Raw genomic sequence first — 24,154 nt, 5'->3', positions numbered from 1 at the left:
GCCGTGGAATGTGTTATCCTAATGAAAAAAAAAATGTAGCGAGTTTCATCTCTAAGACTATGTCAAAATTACCAAATGTTTGACATTCAGTAGACCATGATTGGTGAATCAATGTGCTCTAGTGGTGTCATTAAACAAAACAAACCTTTTGGAGGTAAATATAGCCTATATCATGGCACCAGGTTTCTTCTCTTCCTCTTTTGACCATATATCAAATTACCATGTTAGATACTAAATACATAACTGTAGATTAAAATATTCCTTTTAGTCAAAGTCTTTTACTACAGTCATACTTCAGCTGAAAATTTCATAGTATGTAAATATATTCCTTGGCACTTGTCACAGGAAATTAATTTTTCTAAATTCTTAAAAATTGCATTTGACATTATCTAAGTTTGGCTATCACTGTGTTATCACTAAAATGTCTTACCGAGTGTTTTCAAATAGGGTTTTTTTCCCACCAATATCACTTGTACAGTTTGATATTTTACGTCTTTCTTTCTGTTATATCTGTCCTAGCTTTATTGTGATGCAAGCTGGATAACCATGTTATAATGTGCCCAAGTACAGTGGTGATAAAGTTGAACAAAGAATTTTCTCTGTTACATTATGGCTGATTTACACGACAGGGCAGATAGCATCTTCTGTTGCATGTGCAAAGCCAAACAGAAAGCAAAGGAATATTTTTAAAAAAACCAAGCACACTATAGCTGTTGCTTTGACATTTGTGAGAGAGAGAGACAGAGAGACAGAGAGAGAGACTGACAGACAGAGACCGACTGAGAGAGAGAAACACACACATACAGAGATAGAGAGACCGGCAGAGAGACAGTCAGACAGATACAGACAGACAGACACACATACAGAGACAGACAGACAGAGAGAGAGACACACACATACAGAGATAGAGAGACAGTTAGACAGACACACAGAGACAGACAGACACACACACACACACATACAGAGACAGACAGAGAGAGAGACACACATACAGAGATAGAGAGACCAACAGAGAGACAGGCAGACATACACACAGAGACAGACACACACACAGACAGAGAGAGACACACACATACAGAGATAGAGAGACCGATAGAGAGACAGACACAGGGCAGGGCATGGTATGGTATGGTATGGTATGGTATGGTATGGTATGGTATGATAATATATGATATGATAATATATGATATGATAATGTATGATATGATATGATATATGATATATGGTATGGTATGGGTATGGGTATGGTAATAGGTATGGGTATGGGTATGGATATGGATATGGGTATACGTATCGTACGTAGGTGTCAAAAGATTATAGCGACTTGTGGTGGGGGTTTTAGCAGAGCATTATTTTCACAGTTGAGGGTGGGGGGAGGAGGCAGTGCTTCTCTGTAGTCTTTAGGGGAAACCCACTATGTACATTAAAAAAGGACAATCTTTGAATAGAATAGCTAATGACTATAATACTAAACTTTTAAAATATACATTAATTTTTACTTTACAAAGACATTTTAAATACAAATAAAATCCCGTCAAATTTAGCCTTCCTGAAGAAATATATATTTATTTTCTGTTATTTTATTTTTTTTATCTGGTTTTAAATGTACAGCTTTGAAGAAAAAAAATCAAATCAAATAGCTATGTATTATGTCATCACAGTCAGAATATATAAAATTTCTTTCATAGTGGAATTAAATCAAGATTTTTGTCAGATATAACATTGGACTTAAAACTTCTTTCAAATGCAGGTGTAAACAGTGCCCTGCTTTGTATTGGGTTTAAGCCGATATGTCTCTGTTTGTTTGGATTAAAGGGTTTTTTTGGTGGATGTTTACCATAGCACTGGCATCCACTTGGCCACAAGGCCCATTCAGAATTTGATTACAGTTAAAATTCTTTTAACATCCACATAAAAAAAGAAAAAAATGAACAGCTAAGGACAGCATACAAATATTCTTGTATATCAACATGGATGCAATGTCTTAAGAATTTAATTAATTTTTGTATGTGTACTTTTGTTGCCATACAATATTTTGGGGGTAGGGATTAGAGAAATCATTAAAAACATTGACTTTGAACAACTACTCATCAACTCTTGCTAATATATTAAAAAAATATCTTCTGTAAATTTTCTTGTTTTTATTTTGCACCAACCTAAATTATATTTTTTCATATATGATTTATTTGTCAATGATTACTTCTGACAGGAACAATCTACAGTTTCAAGAAATGTGTATTTTCACGTTTCTTATTATGTTTCATGATAAGAGCTTTGTTCCAGAAAAAAGTTAAAGTCTGCTTTGTGTACCACCACTAGAGTACACCAGTATATTAAGCATTGGTTATTGGAAGGAAGGAAATGTTTTATTTAATGATGCACTCAGCACATTTTATTTACAGTTATATGGCTTCGGACATATGGTTAACAGGGCTTCTAGAATTTTTATAAAATCCACTAGCCATAGGATCAGTGATTTAACAAATTTACTGGCCACAATTAAAAATTCACTAGCCCTACTTTACTAAATAATAGTAATAATCAGATATGCCACCTAAAGAGGGACATAGAGCTTAAAAACACTAAGATTAGGGGTTTGGGGTGGGCACAGGATATTCATATTTACAAAATAGATTTAACTGCAACATTTTGCTTATTTTTGTCACTAGCCGTCGGGCATGTCAATAGTAATTATTTACTAGCCCATCATTGAATATCACTAGCCATGGAAGTAGGGCTACCATAATCTAGAAGCCCTGTGTTTAAGGACCACACAGATATAGCCCAGTGGGCCCAATGACAAGGATCGATCCCAAACCAACCGCGCATTAAGTGAGCGCTTTACCATTGGGCTACATCTCACCCCACATTGGCTATTGGATGTTAAACATTTGATCATTCTGACATAGTTTTGGAGGAAACCCGCTATATTTTTCAAGGGATGTTTTATATGCACTTCTCAACAAACAAGACAGCAGATACCATGGCCTTTGACATACCAGTCATACCTACCCATTGAGTCGTTAAAACTTTCTCTGTGTAGGAGCCGGTACCAGGCTGCGAACCCAGTACCTACCAGCCTTATGTCCGATGGCTTAACCACGACACCACCGAGGCCGGTATACCAGTCATGGGACACTGGGAATACTAAAAAATAAGCATATGAATATGAAAAACAGTGGGTTTTTTTTTTTTTTTTTTTACAAAGTTTTGTTTAAAACATGTCCGACTGTAAATTACATACAGCAGATTGTCAAAATACAGTCATACAGAAACCAGCATCTAAAATTAATAACCATCATATGAATGTGAAACACAGTTGTTGTTTATAAAAGAGTGTTCTTTAAAACATGTCTGACTAAATTACATACAACAGATTGTCAAAATACAATCATAACGAAACAAGCATCTCACTCAATAATGATCATATGAATATGAAACAAACAGTCATTATTGTGGCCAAGTAAACTAATTTCCATGAAGTTAAGTGCTTTGTAATGTCGTCCTGCTGAGATCCTAATATCAGCAAAAGATATAATATTATGCATCCTGGGGATTCATGGCCATTTATGCATTCCCTCCGGTATCTGACGACATTCCGAATCAACTGGTTGTTTCGCAAGATCCGGGACAGCACGACAGTAGTTTCAGGTCTGACAGGTTGAGTCACTGTAGAAAGAGTATTTGTCAAGTGATCCATATTAACTAGCGGAATGGTTTGAATGTTTTTGTCATGTACTAACTAATGAATACTTGTGACAACCGATGAATTCATCTGTCGATTATTAATTCCCTACAAGTTCTATAGGTTTCATCTCCAGCCTTTTGTCTGTCTGTCGTCTCCAGCCTTTTGTCTGTCTGATTCTGTCTATCTGTCTGTTTGACTTCTGTCTGTTGTCTCCATCCTTTGTCTGTCTGACTGTCTGTCTGTCTGTCTGTCTGTCTGTCTGTCTGTCTGTCTGTCTGTCTGTCTTTCTTTCTTTCTTTCTTTCTTTTTTGGGTTTGACGTATCCCAGTGGTAAAGCGCTCACTTGATCCCCGTCGGTGGGCCCATTGGGCTATTTCTTGTTCCAGCCAGTGCACCATGATTGATATATCAAAGGCTGTGTTATGTGCTATCCTGTCTGTTGAATGGTGCATATAAAAGATCCCTTGCTACTAATGGAAAAAATGTAGGTTTCCTCTCTATGTGTCAAAATGACTGTATGTTTCACATGCAATAGCTGATAATAAATCAATGTGGTATTGAAAAACAAAACATTTTTTTTTTTACTTTCTTTCTGTCTATCTGTCTGTCTTGTCTGTTCATCCATCTGTCACACATACATGTATAGTTTTTCATATGTATTTTTCACAGTGTCTCAAGATATTGAGCTGAAATTTTGCATATAGCTTTATCATCTACTACACTAGCGCTTACAGAAGCTTTGGCTAGTTCACTATATGTACAATGCTGTCCGGTGTATCGGTGCACCTAAGCATTCAAGGACCATTTTCTATGTGATTACTGTGAAATACTTAATAAAATGTGTTCTCTCACCAAAGAAGCAGTGCATAATCTGAAATGCTCTACAAATTGTTTTATGTCTGTAATAAATAAACATTTTAAAATAGTCCATAAATATAGGCACCCCCTTGTATCCAAAACGATTTGCATGTCCGGTGATTCGGCTTAGTAGATGTGGATCGTTGACCCTGCTATTTATAGACAGCACCATGACCTTATTTTGTAGCCCATAAACCCTACACTTGTGTCCCAGGTTTATTTTAGTACTTTTTTGTTTTGTCTTGTTAAAAATATTACTATGAAAATTAATGATCACACATGACCCATCTCATGATCAGTTTCAGAATCGTTTTCTTGAGTGGTACAGTAGTACTGCAGATGCATACATGTTCATTGTCATGCATGGCTAAGACAGGCCTGCACAAATTGCACGAACGATCGTTTCGTTCGTGCGTCGGTTATGCAAATTTATTTCGCATAACCGATTTACCGTTCGTGCAAAACTTTCTGAATAAAATGTCCTAGAGTCACCGGTTTTCGATCGCTTAAGCGAAATATATGAATAAAATATAAATAAAAAATTATAAGTATTTAATAATTTTTCTCTCGGAACAAAGCAGTGACTTCCGTGTTCGTTTTCGTTCTTGTGGTGACATCAGTGTTCGCACATTCTGCACTATTGCAATTACAAATGTGAACGATCAGAAACGCGTGTCGATCGAAAACGTGTGACCGTACGATACATCGCGGGTACAAAACAACTTGACTGGTTTTCCACGTGTTATTATAATTAAATGTTACGGAAATGGCAGATACCAGTCTAGCTAGAATACTTATATTGTGAAGTGTAAGATATTCTCATTGGTTGTTGGATGTCACCGAAGGGAATTCCTTCAAAATGCGGCCAATCAGAAATTGCTATACTTCCATTAATAAACGTTAATCGGTAAACTTCGGCTGATTACGGGAAATTGTCAAATATCACACATGGCGATGAAAAATTTGACTGTATAAGTTTGACGTGTATACTATAAAGGGTATATTATTACAGTTCATTTTTACTTCAACATGACAATGGTGTTCTTTATTAAAATTATTTTAAAGTTCTTTTTCATTTTAAAAAAAAACCGGTTATGCAAATCAAAATAGGTTATGCAATTTTTTTTGGCATAACCGATTTTCCGGTTATGCAAATTTTTAATTTGTGCAGGCCTGTAAGATGCCTACATGGATTTTTTTTTGGGGGGGTGGGTAGATTGTGCACACATGTCGATCTTATTTCACTTTTATTTTTGTAACAAATTGATAATTGTGAACTGGAATGACTGTCAAGGTGTAAAAGTTTAGTTTTGTTTGCATTTGTCTGTGTTTTCCTTTTCAGTTTAAATAAAAATAACCTTCTTTTTTTTAAATACCATTTACTATAATTTTTTAAATGCGGGAAAGGTGTTTTAGACTGGTTTTAAACATTCTTAATATCAATAAGGCTGAACTACTTCGCGTTTATATAGGCCTACACGAAAGCAGGTGAATTATTTATTTTGAAATTATGATATAATTATTGATAATTTTTTTTTCTTCTTTTTTTAATTGCACTCTGAACAATAAATATATTGATACTTGATTAACCATTGAAAAAGGAATTGAACTTTAATTCGTTAAAACACTGACAAATAACAACTTCCTAAGCATACTTGAGTAAAATACCAAGTGCACCGAATCACCGGACGTGCCGATACACCGGACACAGTTGTATATATTACAGATCAAGTTTGACTTTCATGGTGATTTACTCATTTTACACACAGTTATGGCCTTGAACTAACGAGAGGGGCGGGACGTAGCCCAGTGGTAAAGCGTTCGCTTGATGCACAGTCGGTCCAGGATCAACCCCCATGGGTGGACCCATTGGGCTATTTCTCGTTCCAGCCAGTGCTCCACAACTGGTATAACAAAGGCCATGGTGTGTACTATCCTGTCTGTGGGATAGTGCATATAAAAGACCCCTTACTGCTAATTGAAAAGAATAACTCATGAAGTGGTGACAGCGGGTTTCCTCTCTCAATATCTGTGTGGTCCTTAGCCATATCTCCGATGCCATATAACCATAAATAAAATGTTTTGAATGCGTAATTAAATAAAACATTTTCTTCCTACCTTCCTATGTGGGTTTCTTCTCTATCTAGACTTAGTGATGGCATAATAATATTTGAGACACCAAATATGTTGGGGTTTTTTTTTTTTTGGGGGGGGGGGGGGGTTTATCCCACTTCCCCCTTTCCTTTCTCTCCTTTGAATTCCATCTCATTTTCTTCCCGATCTGGCAACTCCTCAGGACTATCTTTCAACTTCTTCCGCTGTCCACCTCCACATCCCGATCCTTGTCTCTTTAACTGCGATAGGTGCTTGTCTCTTGTGGCTATCTGTGCCACACACCAGCCATTCCCCATCAGCTTTTAGCTGTGGGCTTAGTCTGACCACTTCGGTGAGACACCAAATATACACGTAGCTGATTTTTTAAATATGCTGAATTGTCATTAAACAAACATTCCTTCCCTTTATTTGGTTGTTGCTTTTACTTTTAGCACTGAACACAAATCAAACTGATTTTTTACTACTCACAAGAAACTTAAAGGAAACATGTCACGAGACCATATTATTGCTCATTTTAAAAGCAAAATGATATAAAAATAATATACAAATAAGTTTATAACAATAAAATACACGTAGTTAACTTAAAATGAAGAAATTACGCCAATCAGTATCAAAGTACGATTTATGCATATTTATTCGTGAGCGTTCGGAAAAAAAGGGAAGTGACGTCAGAGCCGCTGTACTCTTCCATTGTTGTTAACTGTTTATATATCGAGTAAGGGGCTTACGATCTTTTCTGTCCAACAGTGCCGTACTGCGCGGCCTTTGGGTGTAAACATAAACAGTTTAAACGATCGGGATTGTCTTTTTACGGTTTTCCAAAGGATTGTATCCAAAGAAAGACGCATGTATTTTATCGCAAAACAAAAGATTGGACACCAACATCGCATAGTACTTTGTTGTTAGCCTATTTACAGCCCGGAACCCGAACGTTACCCAGAGACAAAAACAGTACTCGGTTGCGAATGCCGAGATGTACATTTTACATATTTGGCACAAAGATACACCTCAGCATGATGTATTTATATATGTTAAAACAAAAATGTAGGAAGAGAAAAAAAAAAAGATTTTTCATGTTAGGGTTGTAGGCCTACATAACAAAATCTGTATTCACCGTCCGAAGAAGGAAATGTCAATAAGTAATTAAATATGGCATATACAAACATGGGATTTGGCATGAGGATACATCTCAGTACGATGTATTTAAATATGTTTGAAAAAAACAAAAATAATTTTAAATAATGATTTTAATCTTCGGGCAGAGTACGTCACAAAAACGTTCCTCGTCGCCCGAAGCCCCAAAGTAACACGAAGTTCAATACAAAATAAACCACTCCTGTCGGTGTTTAAATAAGTGTTATGTTTCATCCACGGGCTGACTTGAGAATCGGAGTGTTGTTTTAGTTAATTGGTCCTTTCTTTCCGTGTATATTGCATGGTCGACCAGGTAAGTGATTACCACTGTCTAGACATACGTACAAAATACTTGCCAGTTTTTTAAGATCACAGGGTATTGTGGCGTAACCTGTCACGACTATAGTACAATGTTAATGGACATTATCAGCCGCCCTGCTTCATTACTGTAAATAATGCTGTAAAACCCTTGATTAAGTAGATTTTCCCATCTAATATTACAAAACTGACCAATTACGTAGTACCAATGAAAAGAAAATTATCACATGGGTATCGTGCGTGGTCGTTTTTACTCAAACTCACCCTACCAATAGGCCTAATAATATGCTGCTTTTTTTTTCAAGAGAGAAAAATACTATAACCACATTTCGTTCTATTGATGCAAATGTAAATATATTTAGTTAAAAAGTTGATTATACTCTCAAGTCATTTATGTTGTTTTACAAGTCAGGTTAATGAAAGTGAAGCGCCTTGTCATAAATTAGAGCGTTTGTTTACACTGTGCATACAGATTTCATTAAAAATGCGATATATTCTATCTTTAAAAAAAAAAAAAAAAAAAAAAAAAGAATGTTTGTCCTACAGTTATATTTTTTACATATTTAAATACATCATATCGAGGTGTATCTTTATGCTAAATATGAACAGTATACACCTCGGCATTAGCATCCGGGTTTTGGTTTTGTTTCCGGGTTACTTTCGGGCTCCGGGCTGTAAATTGGTCGACGGGTCTGGTCTGGCACCATCGGTTTCTCTACCCTCCGACTCGCTATCCGTTTTTTCTTCAGTATCACTGTGTCTTTTTTCATTTACTAACAGCTCAAATTGATAGGGCAAAACGTTTTGCGAACAAACACTCATTGTTTTGGTAAGCTGTGCAAGTCTTAGATTCTTTATGAGTGGTACGGACTAATGCTTTTAAGTGTAAGGCTTCAGATCAAGCGACGGGTCTCTGACATCACGGACCTTGTGATTGCCCTGCTCATTAAAGATCGGCAATTTCCGCTAAGAGCTCGTATCTGGGGTTTTTTTATGGAGATATTTTAAGTAATTAATTTTTATTTTTTTTAGGTGATTCAATTTATAATTAATTGTACATGGTTGGTGCCAAATATAGGTCACGTGACATGTTTCCTTTAAGCAATTTATAACTGACATATGGTATATATATATATATTATTTTTTTTTTATTGCAACGAGATAGTTGTTTCTTTTTTATTCAATTTATGATAGTGACATTTTATTGATTAAAATACTGTAAGTTGGTATACATTTGAAAAGGTGATTTAATTATGAAGAAAAAGAAATTAAGTTGCTTAATTTTTTGTAAAGTGAAATGGGTTACAGCAAATATTATTTTGTGCAATGTTTGCATAAGTGAAAAAAACTTAACTAGAAAAGAACCCAAGAAAAGCAAGTGCAGTTCGAAATCGTTCAAACAACTTTTGAGCTAGACATTATTTTTCCATGACAAGGGCAAAAAGCTGCAGGTGGTATAAAACAAGTATAAAATGAAAATAATTTAGAAACCGTATCCATTTATAACATTTCAATTGCAATAAAGTTGATCAAGTATTCATGTGGATATAAATCAGTGCATTGAGATTATAAATGTGTGTGCATAGATCCAGATTTATACATGTGAATTCAGAATCAATATTCTTAGCAATAACAAAAAAAGAAAAGAAAAAGAAATAGCCGGTTAAATAGACAGTTTGGAGCAAATAGGATATTTGTAAAGAAAATCTTTTTATGTGCAAGCTGTCTATATACACAGACAGTTTATAAATTTAAAAATATTTTATAAAATACAATGTATGTTTATGGATATAAATTGCATTTAAAAATCAATATTTTCAACAAAAATTGTATGCAGCCTTTGATGCCTGTAAGATAGATTAAAATATAAAAAATTGTAAGAGATATGGATGGATGGAGTACATGTATATGTAAAAATCAATATCTTTTACTTTTACTTTTACCCTCCCCCCAAAAAACCACAAAAAAACCCCACAAAACCCCCCACGCCAAACCAGGTCAGTAACCTTTGTGAAAATCGGATTTTTTTTTTTTTCACAAAGTAAAATGTATATAATTTTTTGTATTTGTTTGTTGTAAATATATATGCTTATAAGTTATAGAATTAATAACAATTAATTTTATCAGTATCTCAAACAAAGAGATTGGTAACCTTTCAGCAATTTTTTTTTTTTTTTTTTTCACAATGCAAAACGTTTATTATTTCATAAATCTGTAACAAATTCTCATGAGAAAGAAAACAATGCTGAGTTGCATGGTTGTTCTGTGTATGTACATTGTGTGGTGCATGCACCAAATTCCATTTGTTTTGTTATCCAACTCCGTGGAGAGGTGGTTGGAGCCAGGGTGTCTGGACCCTCCATGGTGCTAGAATTCTCATGGTGTCTTGGGTTTGGCATAAACAAAGGTCATTAGTTTTGATTCCTTTACTTCACAGTTTGTCCACTGTAGGCTCGTTTTTCAATAAATGCTTCAAAATGTCATTTCACCATTTATTTTAATGTATGGAGTACTAATTTGTTAATTAAATACAAGTTCATACAGTATTTTAAAATGTTCATAATTGCATTAGAAATCCACACTTTAATTATATGCAATTGCTACATGTAGTCATCGAACTGATTGCCCTTGATGTAATTGGTGGGATTTTTTCTCATTCCAATTAGGGGCGGGATTTAGCGCAGATGGTTGAGTGCCCGCTTGAGGTGATTGCATTGCAGGATCGAACCGCCTCGAACCGCCTCGGTGGATCCATTCATGGACAAAGACCTGTATGTGGGAAAGTGCATATAAAAGATCCCTTGCTGCATTAGAAAAAATGTAGCGGGTTTTCTCTGATGACTATGAGTCAGAATTACCAAATTTGACATTGAATAGCCGATGATTAATTAATCGATGTGCTCAATTCATTTCAATTAGTGCCTGATGGCTAGTATATTAAAGCAGGGTTAAAAATTAGCTAAGGGCAAGTAAAATTTTTATAAAGGTAGTCCGTTGGGCGACCATCGATTGTAGGGCCTAGTAAGTATGGTACCAAGTTTCTTTTTTAAATGCACTGAAACTGAATCGAATGTGACAAAACACACTGCATCTGGTGAACTACAGGTCTTGATAGCAGAAAACATTGAACATGTTCTATATTTTGACAGCACCAGAATGAGCTTTTGTGGTTTTGGGCTGGGTCTCTCTATAAATAAAGCTCAAAACAAGACAGGACTCGGGATGGACATGCTCGAAACCTTCGTGGTATAGGAGCATGTTAAAAACTTCAAGTCAAGTCAAAACTTATTGCAGATACTGCATGTATTAATCTGGAAGTAGTCAGCCTATTGGAATGTGTTGGATACACCATAATTATTTAGTAGACCTATGTCTTGACAAAGGTTACTGTAAGAAATACTGCTTTGCAATATGATCACAGAATACATCATATTTTGTGTTACATTTAAAAACGTTTGTTTGTTTTGGGGATTTTTTTTCACAGATTTTTTTTTTTCATTCGATATTTATATTTTTTTAGTAGTCTACTACTGTTGCATTTATAATATATAAATTATACACACATACACATACACGCAAGCTCGCACACACGCATGCATTAATACATTTTACTGAATGAATGAATGAATGTTTAACGACACCCCAAAACGAAAAATACATCGGCTAAAAATTGGGTGTCAAATTATGGTAATGCAAATAAATAAGGTGATGATCAACATCAATATAAAAATTCAAGATTTAAATAAAAACAGTGTAAAGAACTGTGCAAAAATACAAATATCACAGATAGATACTGACTTTTACTCTAAATTTCAATTTGTGCTGTATTGGCCATTCTCAAAGAGAATGTTACACCCCTGCACTATGGTGAGGTTACAGCACACGCAGGGGTACATTTTACTGAGGCAGAAAATATTAATTTTGAGGCTATTGTCCGTTTGCGTCAAAAGGGAACTGATGAATTGGTATTTATCTTCTTAATGAATAAAGATAAAATTCACACAAAAAACACATATTAATTTGTTAAATTTTAAACTCATCCCATCTCAAATAACGTTTTTTCCTACTTTCTTTTTGGGGTTGGGGACGTTCATTGTTAACAATTAAAAAAAAACTTTACAAATTACCATCAAACTGCATAGGTTAAATCTTCATATGAAAGGCGATTGATGGAACATCGAAGGTAATCTGAATGACAGAACTGTAATACTTGACCAGGGCCATACCTCACCACAATGAAGAGTCGAATGGGCATTTGGCAAAACAGTGGATGATTCCAGGGAGTTCTAGCTAGTGCCTCGTCTATAGGAGGACAGCCACTCCTGAGAAATCCTTTACTGGAGATTGCATCAACAGTTTATTTCATCACTCTTACATCACCCAAAGAGGACTGCCACTCACAGACTTGTTTACTAAAGCACGCAGTTCTACCTTTTAGTCTTTTTGTGTGCACTATCTGTTACATCAGAGACAATACAAATCAAGCCGCATACCATGGCTGTTCTAGCATTTTGTCTTCACCCATGCATTAAAAATGTGATTTAATCTGTGTAATTTAATGGTAATTTGTAAAGAAACATTTTTATTTATACTGGATTTCTTTTTCATTTTTTTTTTATTTGAGTAGATATGGGTTTAAAACTTAACAACATGTTTTTATATGATTTTAACTTTATTAATTATGAAGTTACATGCCAATTCATCTGTATCCTTTTTACGCAAACGGACTATATACGGTGAGTACATGGTTATTAATCAACAAAGAACATTCTAGTTTTGATTTTGGCTGTGCAGTTAAATTTGAATGTGATAATTGGAGGGCTAGTTGAATTTGAGAAGGGCCAGTAAGATTTTTTGTCAACTGGCCCTGCTGGGGACCATGGTTTTCATGTTAATTTTCAACTCTGTTAAAGGCCATAATACATGTATATTCCAGTCTGTCGGAAGACCTCTTCTTTTCATGAAAATGTGAAAATAGTTTCGGTTGGTTTCCCACTCTCCATTTATCTTTCTCTTTCTTTCTCTCTCTCTTTAGCTATCTCTCTCGTTCTCTCTCTCTCTCTCTTCCTCCAACCCCACCCCTCCCCCTTACCACCCTTTCCCCTTACCACCCCACCCCCTTACCCACTCCTCCCGCTTTCCCACCCCTCTTTCCCACCCCTCTGTGGCACTGATTAGAATGTGGGACAAAACCCAATCAGATAATGGAACCACCGAAGTGATTGAATCCTATGATCAAAGCATCTGAGACAATTACTCTAGTGACTGAGCTAGATCCCACCCCACAATACACAGAAACTGTCTCAGTCAGATTGATATGTTTACAAAAACAGAGACACAGTAAACTAAATGGGGGAAAAACTCACTAAGACCAATGGATCCACTAAGGGGATTTGATCCTGTGATCAAAGCACCTTGAGCATGTGCTCTACCAATTACCCACAATACACAGAGAGCAGCTCAGCCTCCAATCTCTCCAGTCCGATTGGTTTGTTTCCAAAGTTACACAGAAAGATAGTAAACTGAATGGGTATAAAACTCAATAAGACCAATGGATCCACTAAGGGGATTTGATCCTACGATCAAAGCACTTCAAGCAAGCTTTCTACCAACTAGCCACAATACACAGAGACCAGCTCAGCCTCCAGTCTCTTCAGTCTGATTGGTCTGTTTAAAAACACCAAGAGACGGTAAACTAAATGGGGATAAAACTCAGAGAATGGATCCACTGATGGGATTTGATCCTGTGATCAAAGCACTTGAAGCAAGCGTTCTACCAACTGAGCCAGATCTAGACCAGCTCATTCTCTCTCCAGTCGGCTTGATTTGTTTACAAACACACAGAGACAGTAAACTAAATGGGGATGTTTAGCTGTGCCAGAGGCAGTGAAGCATCTTTGTGATATTGTTGTGTGGTGCCTCACTGTCTAGAGGCCTGGCTTTCCAGCATGTGGCTCCAGCCCAGTAGTAATGACAACAGTACAGCAAGATAACCATTTACAAATCGTTTATTTACATATTATTAATTATGACCCACTCTCGGGCCTGCCATGACAAATAAGATAAATATACACATATTCCATAGCAAATGCCATACATATTCATGTAGGTTTGATAGTTTTTCTTGTTAATAATACATGTCATATTTGTAAAGGTATCTTACGCATGTGGTTTTGATTGGTTTTCTTTCTAAAAACACATGCTGTATTTGTTCGGTATCTTCACAGAATTTTTTTTAAAAGCATACATATTATATACTTTGTTAATTAATTTTCTATATTTAATTCCTAAGTCATTTTTGCTGTGACTAAGATCTTCTCTTTTTTACAGTGAGTTGTTAGGTACATGTTGGCATTTCCAATGTATTTTATAATCAAATTAGACAAAGAAGGTAATTTTTTATAAATATACTGTCATGAAAACTGATATCAAACTGCCTCTCATGTATATATATTTTTTAATTTTCTTTTAAAATTAAAACATATTACACAAAGAAAGGTATTTTTTATAAATACCCATATACATGTATATTGATATTAAACCGCCGTATATTTATACTTCTTCATGTTCTTTTAAAACAAAGAAAATAAATGTATACATGTGAATATTGATATTAAACTGCTTTAGCTGTAACGTTATTAGTGGTTGAAAATTTAATTAATGAATTATAAATTTTTTAATATAGAAGCTTGAGAAATGTAGTTATTCAGATTATAAACTGATAGTTAGGTTGGCAGTGATAATTTAAATACATGCATATTTATAGATAGTCTGACACTCTCAAGTAATTGAAAAATCTTGTATATTTATAGATAGTCTGACACTCTCAAGTAATTGAAAAATCTTGTATATTTATAGATAGTCTGACATTCTCAAGTAATTGAAAAATCTTGTATATTTATAGATAGTCTGACACTCTCAAGTAATTGAAAAATCTTGCATATTTATAGATAGTCTGACACTCTCAAGTAATTGAAAAATCTTGTATATTTATAGATAGTCTGACACTCTCAAGTAATTGAAAAATCTTGCATATTTATAGATAGTCTGACACTCTCAAGTAATTGAAAAATCTTGTATATTTATAGATAGTCTGACACTCTCAAGTAATTGAAAAATCTTGCATATTTATAGATAGTCTGACACTCTCAAGTAATTGAAAAATCGTGTATATTTATAGACAGTCTAATATTCCAAGTAATTGAAAAATCGTGTATATTTATAGACAGTCTAATATTCCAAGTAATTGAAAAAGCTTGTTGGTCCTGAAACCATGATAACAGTAAATTCTTGATGTAATGTGAAATTGTAAATTTGTTTCTCTAGATGTAGAGACACCATTCTGAGTTTGTAGCCATGTAACATTGTAACATCTTTTTGGCCAATACAGCTTTTTTAAATATTTAAAATTAAAATGTGTTACATTTTATCATTTAAATTACAAATATCTTTTATAATCTAGTATGGCTGTTTTAAATCATTGAAAAAGCAATATGTTTATATTTTGTTTCTTAAGATTTAGAAAGCTGTATATATTTAATGCATTCTGGTCATCTTAATGTTTGTAGTAGCTGACTATGGACTTTTACCTATAAATATAAATACTATATATTAAGTTTATATAAAACAATTTAATTTTCTACTAACCGCCGAACAAAATTAGAAATAACTGGGTCAAAGGAAATCTAAATTTATTTTTGGATATAATGCTTTTCCTTCCAGGCCTCTGAGCATTGAAAATTTGCGTAACCCATTTATGGGTTACACACATTTAAAAAAAAAAAATTCAGGTAACCAATTTCATTTTTACATAACCTATCATGATAATGAAATGATGTCATAAATTCAATGCACGAACGAAAAACGGGTACGCAAACTATACTTACGCGAGTGATGCGCGAACTAAACTATTGCTATTGCAGAAGCCTGTTTTTTTACCCAGAAGTAGTAAGTGTGAGTTGATTGATTAACTGCATATTCCAATTAAATGGCTACAAGTTCAGGATAGTTAGTTCTTTGAAGTCCCCATTAACAATATGACTTTGATAGATCTCATTTGATAGAAAGGAAAGGAATATTTGTTTGATGACATCTCAGCACATTTTAGAATATTTGGTGTCTACATATGGTTATTTTGACATTGGTTTATAGAGGATAAGAAAGGAAACCTGATGCCACTACATAGGCTACTCCTAATGTTAAGCAGCAAGGGGTCTTTTATATGCAATTTTTCATAGACATATGATGGCCTTTGATGTACCAGTTGTAGTTAACCGGTTGGAATGGGAAAGTCTGTTGAGGGCAGTGGATCCTGCAACCCACCGCACCTCATGACCAACACTCTACCACTAAGCTACATCTCGCCTCACATGATGGGAAGACCACCTACAAATCTGAACAGAGTGAGTTTACGGTAAAACTGTACAGAACCCTCATCCTTTTCCACTTTTAATAATACGTTTCATTTTGAACAAATATTCCTTTCCATTTTATTATTTATTTTAATGCCATCTTACATAAGAACTTGACATATTGAAACTGAAATGATTTTTTTTTTTATGTCACAGTCTTTGAGTAAAATCAAGGAGAGCTAAAGATCACTCTCCTTAAATGATGCCAGGCAAGCAATCGCATACATGAAGTTTCAAATGAAATTCATGAAACATTTTATTGCAAATTGCCATATTGAAACTGAAGTGATTTTTTTTTTTTATGTCACAGTCTTTGCCATGAGTAAAGTCAAGGCGAGCTGAAGATCACTCCCCTTAAAAGTTAAATGATGCCAGACGTACATGAAGTTTCAAATAAAATTCATTAAACATTTTATTGCAAATCTCCTAAAACGAGTGTGGCGGAGAGCGGAAGTGATCACTTGCCTTGCCTTGTGATGACTGCATCACATCTGAAGTTATATAGAATCCTGACACTGATATTAATAACCATTTGTGAATTTACAATCCATGTCATGGCGGATCACTAGTTTTTGTTAACTGTTGCACAATATTACAGTTGTTATTATCAGCCGTTGCCACTGCGTTGCTGATCTCGGGCTGCGACCGGTGCAGTCTGTTGTCACGCTGCTCAAACTGAACACCGACGAAGTCGTCCTTCGCTTCGGGTAACTCCTTGAAGCAGTGATACTTCACCGCATTGTCTACGAGATGCTGCACGCAGGGGAAGTTTTTGAAAGCACCGTTTTTCTGCAGGTGATACAGAACCCTCCTGTTGAGAAGAGGGTAGCGAATCTTTGAGAGGATGTCTTCTATCTGACCCTTGGCATGAAGCTTGTTCTTCTTCATCCAGTCGGTCGCTGAGGTCAGGATGAAGCTCTCCTCAGCGTTGCAGTCCTGGCTCTGAATCAGGTCATGCACAATCTTCCACGAACAGTGCACCCATCGGTCGCTGCGGACGAACTCCTTGAACCGAATGCACAACACTTTGAAAGCCAGATTCCTTATGTCCTCCGTGTTGCCGTTATTCTCACACAAATCATGCACAACATCTATACTAAATCCCCGAGAGCTGGATGATGATGATGATGATGATGAAGAAGAAGAAGAAGAAACAGTGTTTAACAAAAGCTGGTGAATATAGCTCTCACAGTGTGAACACAAAGGTCTCACAGCATACTTTTCTGCCAGCTTATGCAACGGAATGACGTAGTCCCTGTGGAGCCACACGGCACCGCTGTAAATGAAGTACAGAAACCGGCTGAACACTCGACCGCATTCCTGCTGCTCCTGCAGATACAGTATGGACTTCTGGCCATCGACGGCTGCGATGTTGTTGAGGAGCGACGCAAAGACCTCACTCTTCATGCTGAGGATCATCCTGTGAGCGTGGAAAACGTACTGGCTGTCACTGACGTCGATGATGACGTCACTGTGAGACTCGTTGTCAAAGAGAGACTCGAACGACTGTGCCGTCTTCACCTTCTTGCTGCCATCGCTGAGGCTGGCAGTGTCATCATCCACCCCGTGCGGGGGGCGGGTCGGGTCAGGATAGTGCTGCTGCTGCTGCTGCTGCTGGCTGGGTGCGCTGAATCGCTTCATTCTCTCCGGGCCGCAGCATTTTACAGATCGATGTCGCACGTCCGGCCACCACAGCCACAGACAACCGTTTGTAAAGGAGTAGCTTCCTGCAATAAGGGAAAAAAAAAGACAATCTATTAGGTGCAGAAGACTTAATTTCAGGTGGAGAGAGAGAGAGAGAGAGAGAGAGGAGAGAGAGAGAGAGAGAGAGAGAGAGAGAGAGAGAGAGAGAGAGAGAGAGAGAGAGAGAGAGAGAGAGAGAGAGTGAGTGTGTGTGTGTGTGTGTGTGTGTGTGTGTGTGTGTGTGTGTGTGTGTGTGTGTGAGTGAGTGAGTGAGTGAGTGAGTGAGTGAGTGAGTGAGAGTGAGAGTACCCTTTTAACATGCCCCTATACCACTAAAATTTCGGGCAGCCCAAATGTAGAAGGCAGACTGTATATTAGATTTGTTTAAACTTGTAAATACCCATTTGCTTATACATGTTGGTGTATGAAATGGGAGTTCTGAGGGAACTACTGCCACCCCAATTTCCCACTCCTCCCACACACATTCCCACCTTCCCCCCACACATTTCCCCATACACACACACACACACACTCCCCCAAAAACTAGACATTTTTCAGGACAACACTGCATTTGTTTAAGACACAAACTGAATTGTAATGTAAAAATATTGGGGCATATTTCTTCCAGCCACAATTAAAGTGCCATCCCATATATCTGAGTTTGCTGTATACCATTTTAGTACCGGTACTATTAAGTCTGTAGTAAGACTTAGTTAAGCTTTTAATTGTTTTAAAAAGGAAACAAATATGTAGCTGTAAACTTCATTAACTTCAACATTAAGTTATTATTAAGTTACACGTGTTAACAATATAAAGTGTTATTATTCATGTTTCAGTTATTAGAACTAGCACAGTTTGTCAGTAAGGCAGTATGTGTACAACATATATAATGTGTACATAAAAGAACATACACATTAGGAATGAAATTAAACAATAATTTTTAAAGAGTTGGCTAACAAAACAATATTAAAAATGTAGCCTAACATAAAGTATGGTTAAGAGTTGGCTAACAAAACAATATTAAAAATGTAGCCTAACATAAAGTATGGTTAAGAGTTGGCTAACAAAACAATATTAAAAATGTAGCCTAACATAAAGTATGGTTAAGAGTTGGCTAACAAAACAATATTAAAAATGTAGCCTAACATAAAGTATGGTTAAGAGTTGGCTAACAAAACAATATTAAAAATGTAGCCTAACATAAAGTATGGTTAAGAGTTGGCTAACAAAACAATATTAAAAATGTAGCCTAACATAAAGTATGGTTAAGAGTTGGCTAACAACAGAATATTAAAAATGTAGCCTAACATAAAGTATGGTTAAGAGTTGGCTAACAACAGAATATTAAAAATGTAGCCTAACATAAAGTATAGTTAAAAGTTGGCTCACAACATAATATTAAAAATCTAGCTTAACATAAAAGTATGATTAAGAGTTGGCTGACAATACAACTTAAAAAATCTGGCCTAACATGAAAGTATGATTAAGAATTAGCTAATAGCAGCACAAATCTATTAAATAGAAAGGAAAGAAAAATACTTTTTAGATACAAAATTATCTCGTACAAGAAAAAAAGTGCATGTATTTCATGTTTTTTTCTTTGATAAAAACTCACCCTGAATGTTTATACACTTGTTAATTTTTAACTCTGATACTGTTGGTTGAAGAAAACTACCTCATGTTCTGGAGAGCATTCACAAAACTACCTCATGTTCTGGAGAGCATTCACAAAACACGTTCTGCTAAATGTGTTTGGATTATGTACAATAATGTTTACTCTACGCCCTTTTTTTTTAGCTCAGCATGGCAAACATAAACATGACACTACAAACCACCTGCAACCCTATGTAAGCTTTCACCTGCTAGCTGGGCATTCTTCCGCTGACACCGTTTGTATGCTGATGTAAACAGCAGCGAAATCAGGCAAATGGTGCAGCTTTGTGTCTGGTGTACAGTCAAACCTGCCCAGGCAGCCCACCTCTGTTAAGCAACCACTGTATAATATTCTTCTAAATCGGCTAATGTAGTACATACTGAAAATATGGTTTTAATTTATTTAGTCAATCCATACACACACATACATACTCATGTCTGTAGAATCTGGTCTGGGTAGGGGTTGGGTTTGTGGGATTTGAACAAATTAGAATTATTTACGTTTGTTCCATTTTAAGGTGTGGATCATCTGCCTTCAGACTACACCCAAATGCAAACTAACATGCATATATAAAAGGATGAAAATATGTTTTTGGATCACATGGCTTGTGCATATCATAGAAGCCTGTATTTCAAGAATCCACCTTATGTGCATGCTTACTAATACAAACACATGACTGGTATAGCAAAGGCTCTGGTATGTGCTGTCTTGTTTGTGGGATGGTGCATATAAAAGTTCCCTTGCTACTAATGGAAAAATGTCACAAGTTTCCTCTCTAAGACTATATGTCAAAATTGTTTGATATCCAATAGTTGATAATTAATAAATCAATGTGGCTGTAGTGGTGTCGTTAAATAAAACAAAGTTAACTTTAACTAATACAAACAGTGATACTGTACATGGACAGACAGCAGTGGTATATGTAAAATGTGCTGTAGTGGTGTCGTTAAAGAAAACAAAGTTAACTTTAACTAATACAAACAGTGATATTGTACATGGACAGACAGCAGTGGTATATGTAAAATCTGGAAAGTTAAGTCTGTGTGTTTGTTCAGATGAATGAATGGACAGACAGACAGCAGTGGTATATGTAAAATGTGCAAAGTTTAGTCTGTGTGTTTGTTCAGATGAATGAATGGACAGACGGACAGATGGATGAATGGATGAAATTTTTATTGTGACATTTTAATCAAATTAAACTGCTCAGCCTAAGATAGATTTCATTTGTCTATAAATTTTGTAACATCAAAAAGCTGATTAAAAAATGTTTGGTCCTGTAACAACAAATCAAATAACCATGCAAGAAGAGGAAAGAAAAGAAAAAATTCTGGCAAGTATCTATAAACGGACCTCAATAGAGGTCAGAAATTCAAACAATGTCAAATAGCTGCAGACATTTCTCTTTTGTATGTGTTAATCGAACCTCCCTCTCTCCTGGTGATAACTTGACCTGATACCGGCATGGTGGTGACTTATAAAGACCTCTTGACCTTTATACGGCTAGGTGAAGTGAATATTCACACCTGCTACATGCAGGTACATCATTAATGGGCATGTATGATGGTGGAAGATGATTGTAAACACCTTAGGAGAAGGTCGGTTCATGTCTTTCACACAATGCACATTGTGAGATATTTTAGATTATTTTGTAAAAAGGAGTAAGAGGTCAGCATACACATGTCCACTACAGAATGCACATTGTGATACACAATTTAAAAAATATGTTTTAATGCTTTACGTTAATTAATAGAGGGAAAATACACGTACCTACCCAAAAAATAATTTACATGTTTTTTGAAGATACACATCTTAAAAACACTTTACCTTGATATGAGAGAGTCAGATCACACTTATTACAGATAGTACATGTACATGTCATGGGAGTACATGATTTTAAAATTTTGTAAAATATTTCTAAAAATGCTTTACTTTAATGCATACATATACATACACGCATAAAACACACACACACACACACACACACCTACAGCAATACACCTTGCATTTACCACAGTGAAAGTCAAACGTCAGCTAGTTTACACCTATTACAGGATCCATGTGATTTCAGATATTTCGGAAAAACAAATTTACCCTAATGGAGTAGAAAGTCAGTATGTCCACATCCACGTACTACATAACATAACAACAACTGAAGACACTTTACCTTAATAAATAAATAAAAAGAAAGTCACTTCACACCCTACCACAGAATGTGTGCGGGCCAGGTCAGCCTCAAACAACTGCTTCAGAAAATAACTCCACCACCAAGCCATGTAGCGGGGTGGTGATAATGTGCTGTTGTGAATCCATTTGTTCCACGGGCCAGGTTTTCAAAGTCTACCTGGCCACTCAGCGAGAGACAGAGAGCGAGAAACAGCTGGTGACCCAGCGAGCAGCCACTTACCAGCGTAGACACCTCGGCCCTTTAATCATTAGTGTTCGGCTGCCATTAAAACCTGCTGCCGATGAGGGCAGGAGACAGGGTGTCTGCGTCCGGGCCAAATATTGTTCGTGTGCTGTCGTGTGAGCATGTAGTGCAGGCCCCACCGCTTGCACCGACTTCGCAGATAAACATATGCTTTACACACGGACAGAAACTGAAGTCGAGGTGTAGGGTCCATTAACAATTTGAACTGGTCCATTACTGGGCAGAGTAATCACGGCTTCTTTATCAGTCTGATGGCTTGTTTTCCCTGCTGCTAATCAAATTACTGATTGGCAGTAGTTCCTTTATTGGGTTAACTGGTGTGATAACATTGATAGCACACTTCTGTCTCACTCCATCTCTCTCTCTAACTCGATCTAACTCTCTCTCTCTAGCTGTAATTCTCTCTCTCTCTCTCTCTCTCTCTCTCTCTCTCTCTCTCTCTCTCTCTCTCTCTCTAACTGTAACTCTCAATCTCTTTCCTCTCCCACTCTTAAAAGAATCTCTCTATCTTCTCTCTGTTTCTCTCTTAGTCTCGATCTCTATCTTTATCTTTATCTCATCTGTCTGTTTCTCTTCTCTCTGTCTCTCTCTGTCTCTGTCTCGGTCTCTCTCTCTCTCTCTCTCTCTCTCTCTCTCTCTCTCTTCTCTCTCTCTCTCTCTCTCTCTCTCTCTCTCTCTCTCTCTCTCTGTCTCTCTCTCTCTCTCTCTCTCTCTCTCTTACTCACTTTCTATTTCTCTCTTAATATCTTTATCTTTTATCTCTCGCACTTTCTCAGGCCTCTCTTATTTTCTCACCCACAGCAAAACTCTTCACTGTTTGAAAAGCATAATTTCTGTTTGCGTGACATTTGACATGGATATTACTCAACTTCTGCTAGGGATATACCAAACATATGTCATGATGTCATATGTTTGATATATGACATTGTCATGGTTATAATTTGTGCACATCTTAAATTTGTGCAACAGGTGACCTGTGAATCTACGCAGTTTGGATGTCCCATATATTCACTATAGTAAGACATGACTACTAGTGGATATGTCATCCATTTAACATAATAAATGCATTTGCTTTACATGTCATATGTTTTACCAAATATCCCTAGCGAATGTTGAATAGTATATATGTAAAGTTAATATATATAGTAATAATAAACACTAATGACTATTTATACATTAAAATTATAATAATAATACAGTAAAACCCATCTAAACCGGACACCCTCAGGACCAAGTAAAATGTCTGGTGTTAAGAGGTATCTGGTTTAGAAAGGTTAATTTCTGTACTGATTTTTTAAAAAGGATCATGAAAAATGTCCGGTTTTGAGGGAATTCCAGTTTATAGAGGGTCTGGTTTTGAGAGGTTTAACTAATAATAATAATATGTTGCTAAAAATGCTAATTTAATTGCATGTTCACAGAATTAAGTCTATTTTATTGACCAATACAGCCATTAGTACTCAGCAATTTTATAAAATTTTGTTAGAATATTTGTTTGTCTTATCAAAACCATAACTGAATCTGATTTTCTCCAAATATTTTTTGGCCGATTGATCTGCATGAATGCTATATTTGACTATGAATAAATTATTAATATTCAGACATTTAAAAGTAAAATGTAGCACTTTTTATATGTTTCTCTACCATATCATCTTGAATAAAGTCTGACATCACATTGAGATTTGACATGAACACAGTGAGAATTTGACGTGAACACATTGACAACACTTGACATTGATTTGTGCATTAATGAGCTTGTGTACAATGCTTCCTTTGTTGGTGTAGGTGTTAAAACATTACATTAAAAAAAAAATGTGTTGCTTGACTGACAAACTTGAGTTACACCGATTTTCACAAGTAAGTCA

At 35.9% G+C, this 24,154-nt stretch overlaps 2 protein-coding genes across 9 annotated transcripts in view; one reads left to right on the top strand and one right to left on the bottom strand.

The window, feature by feature from the left end:
* Positions 1-24,154, top strand: part of LOC121378908 — a 176,988-nt gene that overhangs the window by 79,873 nt on the left and 72,961 nt on the right. The gene's annotated exons all lie outside the window — the stretch shown is intronic.
* Positions 14,104-24,154, bottom strand: part of LOC121378909 (BTB/POZ domain-containing protein 17-like) — a 47,649-nt gene continuing 37,598 nt past the window's right edge. For 3 of the 8 annotated variants that reach the window (XM_041507291.1, XM_041507290.1, XM_041507287.1), the window contains exon 2: positions 14,104-18,251. In XM_041507291.1, the coding sequence (XP_041363225.1) occupies positions 17,077-18,165 (1,089 nt within the window). In that variant the 5' untranslated portion in view covers positions 18,166-18,251 and the 3' untranslated portion in view covers positions 14,104-17,076. Of the gene's footprint in view, positions 18,252-19,822; positions 20,011-20,066; positions 20,605-22,025; positions 22,690-23,014; positions 23,038-24,154 lie in introns of those variants that run through there. The other 5 variants (XM_041507294.1, XM_041507289.1, XM_041507288.1 and 2 more) reach the window with 5 other exon arrangements.

The sequence above is a fragment of the Gigantopelta aegis genome, chromosome 8 (assembly GCF_016097555.1).
Source record: "Gigantopelta aegis isolate Gae_Host chromosome 8, Gae_host_genome, whole genome shotgun sequence".
In the NCBI taxonomy this organism is placed as follows: Eukaryota; Metazoa; Mollusca; class Gastropoda; order Neomphalida; family Peltospiridae; genus Gigantopelta; species Gigantopelta aegis.
This window is presented reverse-complemented; position numbering and strand designations above follow the sequence as displayed.